Source organism: Ailuropoda melanoleuca, chromosome 16, assembly GCF_002007445.2.
Source record: "Ailuropoda melanoleuca isolate Jingjing chromosome 16, ASM200744v2, whole genome shotgun sequence".
NCBI classification, from domain to species: Eukaryota; Metazoa; Chordata; class Mammalia; order Carnivora; family Ursidae; genus Ailuropoda; species Ailuropoda melanoleuca.
Genome location: NC_048233.1, coordinates 1,952,749 through 1,964,942, shown reverse-complemented (window position 1 = coordinate 1,964,942; position 12,194 = coordinate 1,952,749). Strand labels below are relative to the sequence as shown.

Here is a 12,194-nt window from a genome sequence, read left to right as displayed (position 1 = left end):
TTTGACTGTGTGGGGGTCAGTGCCCCATCCCTTGGTTGTTCAAGGGTTAACTGTACTTTAAAATCTCTGAAATAGGAGTTTGTTTTTCATAAGCTCCCTCATATGATTCTGGGGCACACTTAAAATTTGAGAACTAGTGATTATAGCCTTCTCCTTTCCATGATACGTATGTATAGGGTCTAGACTGATGGAACTTCAGCGGGATAAACCTAGGTCCACGGTAGCTGCCTGTTTTCTTACCTGTAAAGGAGTATCTGATAGTATGTACTTTGTGTCATAGTGTGGTAGTGAGAACTTTACCTGTAAAGCAGTGAGAACAGTGCCTGGTACATGGAAAGTACTTTCAGCTGTTGGATATGGCGCATCATTGGAGGCCTGTATTTTTGTCAGAAAGAAAAGATTTGCTTAAATTTCACCTTAGAAAGGCAGACTGTTCTTTCCAAAGGACAGGACTTAATCTGTTGGATATTGTTAATAGACTCTGTCATCATCTTTAAAAAAAAAAAAAAAGATTGACTTTGTTATTTTCTGTTTTTGTTGACCTAAACATAATGCCTATCCCCAACACTTAAAATAGTTTGAGGTGTTGTATTTGCTCAATAAATAAGGAAAGGAATGAGTGAATGATTGAATCTGAGTTTTAGCCCTGGTCCACTGCTAGTCAGTTGTGTGATTTTGGCCAATTTTCTTTATTTCTTTGGGCCTCATTTTCTTAATATTGAAATGAAGTTGTTGGAACTAGGTGATAGCTAAGGTTTGCTCAACCTCCACTTCTGTGGTCCCCCCACTATAGTTTTAACTCTTGTTTGTTAGAGGTAAAAGGTGAATGAGGGTCATAATTAGTTTTTCATGGATTGGTGTAATTAGGTGTCTTTGCTTAAATAACTTCATTTAATAGCTACTTTTATCACTTTTACCAAGTTTGTTTTTATTTAGTGAAGCCATTTCTGTGCTTCAGTAGATAATCTCAAAAGAAGCAGTTTGGTGAAAGGGGGGAAAAGAAAAGGCAGTTTTGGCTTCAGAGAGACCTGGATTTGAATCTCTGATCTCATCATTATTTCCCAACATTTTTGAGAAAAAACAACAAAAAACCTTATTGAAGTATAATGCATGCAGAAAAGTGCGTATATCATAAATGGATAGTGTGATAAATTTGTATAAACTGGACACCACCTGTATAACCAGTGCCTCTAGAGGTCCCCTTAATGCCTTCCCTCCTCCACAGTGACGCCTGTCCCTTTCCCAGAGGTAACCATTGTCCAGACTTCTAATGGTATAGGTTAGTTTTCCTGTTTTTGTGCTTTATGTCATTGGAACCATTCAATATGTACTCTTGTGTCTGGCTTCTTTGACTCAGTATCATGTTTGTGAAATTCGTTTGTACTTTATGTAGCTGTAGTTTGTTCATTTTAACTTTCTTTGTGTGACTATAACATATTTATTCTATTAATGAAGGCTAGTAGGTTGTTTCAAGTTTTGGGTTATTATAAAAAGTATTTCTATGAATATTCTAGTACTTGTCTTCTGGTGAATGTATAGAAGCATTTCTATTAGCTCTATACCTAGGAGTGGAATTGCTGGGTCAGGGATGACCCCTTTCCTTCTTTAAACATCAAAGACATTTATCAGACCCTCACATGGTGGTCATATTTTTAATATTAGTTTGAAAAAAATGCATGTTAGAAATTGACCAGGAATTTAGTTCATCTGTGTAAGATACTGTCCTTAGGTTGGGAATCAAGGTACGACTCAGAGCTGTGTAACTTCCCTTAGATTGCATTTCTTTATTTACCATGCTTGATCTGGATTACCACATCATAAAATAGGGATAAAAATACTCATCTCGGAAGGTTGTTGAGGATTTGACTATTTAATTTGTAAAAGCACTTAGTACAGTGTGTGGCATGTAGTTAGTGCACAGTAAATAAGAATTCTGTTACCCCATCCTTCCTTTGTAATTGTACTCAAGTAATTGCAATAAATCCTGGTAATCACATCCTGAACTTATTCTTACATCTCAGCCACCCTTGACTTCAACAGTTTTTTCATGAAAGTGATTTCTAAATCTGTCATCTTAGTACTGACCTCTTTATTGGACCTTTAACTGCTTTAAATTGAGCTAATTTAGCCTGCTCCCTTCAGCATAAGCCTTTCCTTCTGATGTCCTGATTTCTATTAAATAATGCCAGCTTTCTTCCAAGTATCCAAACCTGGTTCCTAGAATGTCATTTAGTTTAGTAAAAATGCATGCATACATTTATTACTGCAGATGTTTTAGTTGTTTTTTAAAAAAAGGTTTTATTTATTTACTTTTAGAGAGCGAGAGAGAGAAAGAGTACAAGTGTGGGGGGGTGGACAGGGACAAAGCAGACTCCACACTCTCCGAAGAGCCTAACTTGGGGCTCGATTTCTTGACCCCGAGTTCATGACCTGAGCCGAAAGCAAGAATTGGATGGCTTAACCAACTGAGCCACCCAAGACCTGGTGTTTTTTTAAGTATCCTTTGGCACTCTGGGAATACAAAGATGGAACATAGTTTCTGCCCTTACACAGCTGATACTCCAGTTGGAGGGACAGACAAAGAAATCAGTACATTTGTGGTAAGGGCCGTGCAGTTGTGCAGGGTACTATAGGAGCAACTGTATTTTCAGCCGGGGGTCTAGGGAGGCAAAACTTGAGTTTCAGAGTTAATGAAGAGAAAAGACTAAGGGCATTCTAGGCAGAGGAAGCAGCAGATGTGAAGACACAGAAGTAAGGAATAGTATGATGCTTTTAGGGAATAGTACCAATAATAGCCAGCATGTATTGAGTATACATTAGTATGTACTGGTGTCTAAGCCTGGAAAGCATAGCTAGAATGAAAGATCAAGAGTGCAAGGCAGCTGAGGGTTTGGTAGCAAGTAAGCCTAGACAATTGAGGCCTAAAATCCAGATTTCTAGACTCCTGCTGCAGTATTTTTTATGATCCAGAATCCTTTTTGAAATGTAAAATGTGGTGTAATGGTTGAAATAAACAGGCCATTTCTCCCAGGCCTTTAACTCCAAAGCTTCCTTAGACACAACCACAAAAGAGGCATTTTAAACCAGGTTGCCCTGATCTTTAGTTTTATGGGTTTTCTTCACATCTCTGAGTTTTCAAGGTATTCAGTCAAAGAGAGCAGCCTTTATGGTTGTCCTACTTTTCTTCTGCTCCAGATTCTTCTTCATAAATGGGGGGATTAGGAGCCAACTTTTACTTACTTAACCTTGGAATTATTTATTGAGTAGTTTACTTTAACTGAACTCATGAGAATTTATCCTAAGAAAGCTAACTTGGAAATAGGCTTTCATCTGCTGATCTCTACATTTTCTTTTCTGGAGGAAGTGTATTTAGGACATTCAGTTAAGATTAGAGAGAGTTGCTATGTGACAATAAAAAAAAAATTGGAGGATTTTAAAGATCTTTTCTGTTAAGTTTTGATAGAGATAAACTAGTCTGTATTGGCTAAGAGTATATATATTTTTAGGCAGCCCCAAACGAATGTTTTATACATTAGATATTGTACTTATTTTACTGGACAATTCAAGAGACACATTTATCAGTGCTTTCTCTTTCAGCTTTCATTTTTTGTATACATTTTAATTTCCATTAACCCCTGCGTTTGTATTTGTTAGCTATATCAGCTTACTACCTTATTACACGTTTCAGATTTCTCAGTTTAAGCTGGATTCAGCCTGTAAGCTTTCTAAAAAGACCATTAAATAACCCGTTGCTCAAACTAAGCCAGGTTTATTACTTGCTGCAGTAAGAGTGCGTACCACATAAAGCATCCTAGTAGTGTTTTACAAAGGAGAGGTCATGGATGGATATTTATAGGGTTTGGGGGTCTGGGTTCTAGTGGTTTAAGTCAGGTCTTTGAATACAGCTGTTATGGGGCGCCTGGGTGACTGTCAGTTGAGCGCCCAACTCTTGATTTTGGCTCAGGTCATGATCTCAAGGTCGTGAGATCAAGCCCTTCATGGGGCTCTTCACTCAGCACAGAGTCTGTTTGAGATCCCCCTCCCTCCCATGCTTTCTCTATAAAATAAATAAATTAATTAAAAAATGAATTCAGGGGCGGCTGGGTGGCATAGTCGGTTAAGTGTCAGACTCTTGGTTTCGGCTTAGGTCATGATCTCAGGGTGATGAGATCAAACCCCACATTGGGCTCTGTGCTTAGTGCAGAGTCTGCTTAGAGTTTCTCTCTCCTTGACCCTCTGCCCAAGGCTGTGTGTGTGTGTGTGTGTGTGTGCGGGCACGTATGTGTGTGCACTCTTTCTCGCAAATATATCTTAAAAAAAAAAAAAGAATACATCATATTGGCATTGTGCAGAGGGTGATTTGCGCAATTGTGATTTGATAGTTTTAGGATTGGTGGAGCAAGTCTCGATGAGCAAGTATTTGATAAGTGAGCAGATTTGCCCAGATGAACAATTGATTGTACTATTGTACAATTGATTGGTTGAGCAGTCTATTGTTTACTTAAAAGAATTTTTGAGAAGTTTCTAAAGCTAATAATAAAGTTATTTGCTTGTTTGTATTCTTAACCTTCTTGGGCAGGAATTCCCTGGAACAGATGATAAAATAGGGGCCTTAGATCTTAGTCCTCATAATTAAGCTATTTGTGAACACAGAAGATCTCAGTTCTCAATGACATCTCTAAAGGCAGACAGATTTTAATCAGAGATTTACTGTCCTCTGCCCTGGGTATTTTACCATTTCCTTGGCCTTTATTTTCTAACTGTGGAAGGTATTATGATTGTGGATCTGTGTGACATTTTATCTACTGGTCTACTGACTTCAACTAACATTTACATTTATAATTTATGTCTTGCTACTCACCTGAATGCATCCTTAGTTTCAGTTGAACTCAACCGGTCTCTTGTCCTCAAAGTGGTACTTTAGCTTTTTCCCCTCTTGACTATTCCCTTTTATCTTTTCAAAATTCTGTTTTTTGTGTAACCTTTTTGGAGCTCCACATCTCCCTATCTTTAAACTAGTTATCCTTATTTCTGTTTTTTTTCATTTATATGGCTAAGTCAGCCCCTCATTAGGTTGGAAGCACATGGAAGACAGAGAGTATACCTTGCTCATGTATTTAAGAATCTTCTTAGTAGGGGGGCACCTGGGTGGCGCAGCTGTTAAGCGCCTGCCTTCGGCTCAGGGCGTGATCCCGGTGTTGTGGGATTGAGCCCCACATCAGGCTCTTCTGCTGGGAGCCTGCTTCTTCCTCTCACTCCCCCTGCTTGTGTTCCCTCTCTCACTGGCTGTCTCTCTCTCTGTCAAATAAATAAATAAAATCTAAAAAAAAAAAAAAAAAAAAAGAATCTTCTTAGTAGAGATGCCTGAGTGGCTCAGTGGTTTAACCATCTGCCTTCAGCTCTGGTCATGATCCCAGGGTCCTGGGATCGAGTCCCGCATTGGGCTCCTTGCTCAGCAGAGAGCCTGCTTCTCCCTCTGCCTGCTGCTCCCCCTGCCTTTGTGTGCTCTCTTTTGCTCTCCTTCTGACAAATAAATATCCTTTTTTTTTTAAAAAAGAATCTTTTTAGTAAACATTTGTTAACTGAATTACTGTATTGAACTGAGTTGGGCTAAAACAGGTAAATGCCCAAATGAATTCTTTTCATATTAGCCTGATCTTAAAGGTCTTTCATCTTTATTGCTATGGTTCTCTGTCTTTCCAAAGGTAAAATATATTCTAGAGAATTGTCATTTTAGTTTGCACTGTGGATAGATCATCAGAGTTGGATATCGTTGTATTTTGAAATATAAGCAGTTTAACTTAGTCTTTTCACAGATGGACTTTACTGAATGTAGGAGAAAAATATTTAAAAGTGTCTTTATACTTCAGAGCATTGACCTTTAAGTTTAAATATAGTAATTTATTTGTAGAAAGCCTTAGAGAATTAAATTTTATGCCTTAAAAAAAAAGGATTATTTATTTATTTATTTATTTGTCAGAGTGAGAGAGAAAGAGAGCACAAAGCAGGGGGAAGCGGCAGGCAGAAGGAGAAGCAGGCCCCCAGCTGAGCAGGGGGCCTGATGCAGGACTCAATCTCAGGACCCTGGGATCACGACCCAAGCCAAAGGCAGACGTTTAACTGACTGAGCCACCCAGGCGTCCCAATTTTACGCCTTTTTTAAAGCAGCGTTGGTTTTAATCGTTTCATCTTTCACAGTGTTCTGTTTCTCTTCAAAATTTATTTTGATGAAGGTTAAAATATGACAGCAGAAACAGAACATAGCATGTATTTAACACTTGTATGTGATCATCTTAATGTAGATGCTATTTAGTGTTGAAAGATCTTTGGGTACTGTGGTTTAGTGCCTGCTAATGGGAAATTGAAAATCATTTCTGTTCACGACAAGGTAGTTCTTTAGAGTTAATATTGGAAGACAAAGACTGTTTTATATACTGTGCCCAGGATGGGCTTTCTAAACCATTGTCGTGTGGCATGGCCATGAACTTGCACGCATACCCTAGAGAAGCCATTTTTTATCCTGTGTTCTAGCCAACGTTTGACTCTACCATTTTATTCCTATTTGTTATCCTCTTTCTAACCCAGGGAGCTATATTTACTTCCACCCACTCTATGCAGATCTCTTAATTAGCAACTCCATAATGCTTGAATACAATAAATAGCTAATTATGGGCTAGTATTTTAGATGTTTATTTTTTGAGGACATATTTGTGAGTCTTCTGTTTTAGGAGGGTAAGAATTGGAGGCAGTACTTGATAAATTAACAGACCAAGAATACGTTGCACTTCTGAATGAAACATTCTTTTATAAATATTCAGAAGTTTTGCTGATGTACTGGGATGGATAGAAGTATTTGTTTTTACCAGGATATGTATTTCTGACCACTGACCACATTCTGCCTCAAAGCATACACTGGACTACCAGAGATGGAATTACAGTTGACCCTTGAACAGTGCAGGGGTTAAGGGTGTGTCGATTTTTTAAAAATATGTGTATAACTTTTGACTTCCCCCAGAATTTAACTGCTGGTAGCGCACTGTTGATTGGAAGCCTTACAGATAACATAAAAAATTGATTAACACATATTTTATATGTTCTGTGTATTATGTGCAGTATTATATACTGTATACTGTATAAGCTAGAGAAAAGAAATTTACTAAGAAAAGCATAAGGAAGAGAAAATACATTTATGGTACTATACTATAAAAAATTCATGTATAAGTGAATCTGTGCTGTTCAAACCCGTGTTCAGTGTCAGCTGTATTACTGTTGGTGGTATTTATTAACAAAAAACTGACTTAAAAAACCGGATGTAGTTACATGTCTTAGAAATGTAATCCACAGTAAAATCCTTGCCTCACATATAGGTTTGCATTCTGTTAAATTGAGATTAATTTTTTTAGAAGCACTATTTTGGGTAGAAAGGGCAGTTGTAAAAGATGAGAAGAGAAAATACGGACAAGCAGCATTAATGCTTTGCAAGGTTCCAGTATGCGTGTGTTTCAGTTATCATAGGTTAGTTAAATAATACCAGGCTCTTAACAATATGGTTCAAATTTCACTTACTGTGGTGTATTTACTGCTTGTAATTGCATAAAGCACAAACTTTTGTGCTAGCTCTTCAGTCTACAGTCTGCATTTCTACTGTGCAAATAGTAGATATGCTTCATGATCAGCGACCAGTCATGTCACTTCTTTGAAAGTCCATCATGACTGATTATACATCTGTCATTTATTTAATGCATAAGACAGCAAAGAATGTGGTTGTGTGGTTTCCCAGTGATAAACCCATGTGACTTTTTACAAAAATGGATAATCAGAAGGGGGAATTGGCTAACAAAGATAAAAATAAAAGCAAAGAAGTGAAACTGATAATGCTGCATTTGCAAATCAGGTCAAACATAAATGGCTGTAGAAGAAATACCTGATTGGGACTGGGACTGGAAATGTTGACCCTGCTATCACTTAAGAGATTCTAGTTGTGCAGCCAGAGGAACATAGTGAAGGCAAACTTGTCAACATAAAGAAGTAAAGCGTTTGTGGCAAAAAGGATGAAGATGTCTAGAGAAGTGATGCAGGCAAAAAGTCAAATTAAAGGAAGTGTTACAGATATTTCATGACGTGACAGCACAAAGAATAAAATGTTGAAAGCTGATCCAGACTTAGAGTATGGACAATTTCCCAAGGCTGAGAAAAGATGCTCATTTTGTGTCATAAGTTATACAACAAGAAGGCAAGCAGGCACCTGGCTGGCTCAGTTGGTAAAGCAGGCGACTCTTGATCTCAGGATCATGAGTTCAAGGCCCACATTGGGCGTGGAGCCTACTTAAAAACAAACAAACAAAAAACTGCAAATATTGTTTAAATTTCTCTTGTTAAGTTTCTTATAAATACTGAATTCTCAATGTGTCTGTTTTAAAATATAGCATACTAAATACTAGTTTCACTAGTATTTAAATTTTAAAAATTTCCTTATACATTTATAACTGATAGAGTTTTTAATATTTTAACAATTTTTAAAGGTCACAAAATAGCCATTTTCCTCATTGGTTATTAAGATTGCTTTACATGATTTTGTCTCGCACAGTCATTTTTACTATCCTGTACTACTAGAAAGCAAGGTCTGTCTGTACGTGTTGTGGCCTTTTGATCAAATGTCTGTTACACACAAAATCAGGCACTTTTATAATTAGGAAACAATGTGAGTGGAAGAATATAGCATGAACTTTGGAACTTGTATGGACTGACTGGTATTTTCTAGGTGTGTGACCCTGAGCAAATCATTTAGCCTCAGGTTCCTCATCTGTGAAATGGTAGCTGCTCAATGAGTACTTCTAAATTTTTTGAATGAGTGGTTACCATTTAGCCATGGCAGTAGTAACCACTTGTTAGTAAGAAGTGTGAAGTATCTGATAAAATACATATTTTTTCTAATGTGAACACATAATACTGTAGTAGGTGTATAGATCCTCTCTCATCATTTCTTCAGGTCAGAGTTTCTCAATGACTGTTGACATTTTAACCAGATAGTTCCTCGTTTTGGAGAACTGTCTTTTGCATTGTAGGATGTGTAACAGTATCCTGCCCCCTACCTACTAGTTGTGGCAAGTAAAGATGATTATAGATATTGCCAGATGTCCCCTAGGTGGGGGAGCAAGTTACCCCTAGTTGAGAACAACTGCTTTAGACTTTGTGTTTTCTTAATTTATTTCTTTTCTTTCCTGTCTCCCTTCTCCATTGCCACTTCTCTCTGTTGCCAAAGTAAGTTTGTAAACACAAATGTAATCTTGTTCAGCTTGGCCCAGTCTAGCCTCATCATTTAAATGCTCAGCTTTGCCTACATGGTAAAACCTAAAACCCCTTAGTATGAAAAGCCTGTAGCATCTCTATTCCTCTCTCCTGTTTTTGTTTTTGAAATTATTGAGGGATGATTTACACAAACAACGTTTTATTGAGGGATAATTTAAACACAGCAAAATACCCAAATCTTAAATATGTAGCATCATTTCACTACCTATATATGATCACACAGATCAAGATTCAGATTATTTTCATCATTTCAGAAACTTCTCTCATGCCTTTTTCAAGTCCGTAACCTTTCCCCATCTTGCCTTTATTCCCAGAGAGAACCATTATTATGACTTCTACCACAGTAGATTGTTTGGGTTTATTTCCGAACTTAGTACGTGGAATCATACAATATATACTTTTTATGATTGGCATGTTTTTGCTACTTACCCATACTCTTTTGTATGTTAGTAGTTTTTTTTAATTACTGAGTAGTAATCTCTTGTATTCTGTTACATAAGTATATCACACTTGTTTATCCATTTTCGTATTGATAGACAATTGGATTGTTTCTGGTTTTTGACTATTATGAAGAATGCTGCTGTGGACCCCTGTGTCTTTTAATTTTTTTTTATTGTGGTAAAATATATAGTCTAAAATTTGCCATTCTAGCCATTTTTCAGTGTACAACTTTTAGTGGCACTAATTGCGTTCACAGTGTTGTACAACCATCACCACTATTTCCAAAATTTGTGATCATCCCATATAGAAATTCTGTACCTATTGAAATACAACTTACTGTTCCCTCCTTCCAGTCTAGCCCCTTTTACCCACTCTCTACTTTTAGTCTCTGAATTTGCCTATTCCAGATTTTTTATATATATGGAATTGTACAATATTTGCCCTTTTGTGTGTGGCATAACGTTTTCAACGTTTATCCATGTGGTAGTACATATCAGAACTACATTCCTTTTTATGACTGAGTGTAATATTCTGTGTATGTGTATGCCACGTTTTATGTATTTATTTGTTGATGGGCATTTGGATTGTTTCCGTACCTAACCTTTTTTTTTTTAATACTTTATTTTTTAAAGATTTTATTTACTTATTGGACAGAGAGCAAGCGAGCACAAGCAGGGGGAGTGGCAGGCAGAGGGAGAGGGAGAGGAAGGCTCCCTGAGGAGCAGGGAGCCCGATGCGGGGCTTGATGTGGGGCTCCATCACAGGACCCTGGGATCATGACCTGAGCCAAAGGCAGATGCTTAACTGACTGAGCCATGCAGGTGCCCTTGTACTTAACCTTTTTAAGTCTCAAATCACATTTAGTTGTTGCTGCAGCAGCCATGCTCAACTATGTATTCTTTGTGTCATGCTTTTTCTTTCCTCTATGTTTTTGGATACATGCTGTTGCCTTCACCTGTTATGTCTTTCCCCTGTCATGCCTGGCTCATGAATCTCTTACTCATTTTTCAGGTCTTGGTTCAGATATTACCTTTCTAGGAAACTTCCCAACAGTGCCAAAGTTAACTGTTTTCTCTTTCTGTTTGCATCAGACCTTTTTCATACAGTCACTAGGTCCTTGCTGTATTTTACTTACATGCGTATCTTCCCTCCTAGGTTGTGATACTAACTTTAATGTTCTTAGTACTTAGCCCAACATTCATAATAATAAAGGCCATCATTATTTATTGCCTTCTGAGTCCTGGGCCCTATGATACTTTCTTTTTACTTATTATCTTTTATCCTTAAAACAGATCTGCATTGTAGTATGGTATTGTTAAAAGCATTTCACAGATAAGGAAATTGATGATTAGGTTAAATGTAATCTTGTCAAATATGACAGAATTTGTCAGTAGTCACAGTTTATTTGACTTCAGACTCTCTCTTAATACATTATGGCAAGCCACCCTTCCCTAAAAAATGTTTGAGTAAATGAATAAATAATGTTTTTGGCACCTAGTTGGTGTTTGACTCAGACCATACATCCTACATTCTGAATGTACTTGTTTTCTTTCGATAAACACGTATTAGCTCCCAACGGCGGTGTCATTGTTCCTCTTACCTCCTTATGATTGGGAAGTTGAACCATTCTTCTGTCTTTTCTGTAGAAAGTGTGAGTACCTATGGAGAGAGGCACCCTCTCCTCCTTTTTTCTTATCTAAGTCTCTAATTTAAGATTAAGTGTGTGAAATGCCCTTTCTTTTGCCAGGAAGTCTGGCTTACCTTTTCCTATCAGTAGTCTTCTATGGATCCAAATGTATTATTAGCCTGGTATTCAGAACTACTGACTGTAAGTAATCCCATTGACATTTCAGACCAGTTTTGCAACTTAATTGGGTTTTACTTATATTGGTATAGGAAATATTTAATGAGTCCTGCTTTATATGCTCATTTATTTGTAGCTTTATTAGAAACTGCTGGCATAATTTATTTGTAAGAAAATCAAGACTGAATCCTTGTTTCTGTTACTCTTTGTGAAGATCAAATACATGTTGAATATGCATAAATATTTAAGCTATTTTACATTATATAAATTTATATTTTATACTTTAAACTCAGTCTGCTAACCTTTTAAGCTGTTGTCTATTTTATGTTTAATTAGGCACCTTTTAAATTTTTTGTTGAAAAAATGTTAAAGCATTAATTAATTGAGCTGTGGTGAAGTATGTAACATTACACAGAGCTGTTGTGGGGCTATGAGGAAGACAGCCACATAGAGGCTTAAAATTTTATTTACACTAAAAAAGTAAAATTATGTCAAACATGAAATAAAACAGTGTAAGTCAATAAAACAAGAGCTGTAAGTCAAATATTTGTCGTCAAATGAGGGCTACAGACTTCAGTTGCTAGAAAAGTTCAGAAGAGGAGGCAGGTGCTGTCGGTTAGGTAGGGCATATACATTCTCT

General features: G+C 37.1%; 1 protein-coding gene across 4 annotated transcripts in view; it reads left to right on the top strand.

Annotated features, from left to right (window-relative positions):
* Positions 1–12,194, top strand: part of ADIPOR2 (adiponectin receptor 2) — an 88,873-nt gene that overhangs the window by 60,200 nt on the left and 16,479 nt on the right. The window contains exon 1 of one of the 4 annotated variants that reach the window (XM_019793485.1): positions 11,342–11,401. The exons of the other annotated variants lie outside the window; for them this stretch is intronic. Coding sequence (XP_019649044.1) covers positions 11,357–11,401 — 45 coding nt within the window. The 5' untranslated portion in view covers positions 11,342–11,356. Of the gene's footprint in view, positions 1–11,341; positions 11,402–12,194 lie in introns of those variants that run through there. 4 annotated transcript variants of the gene reach the window in all.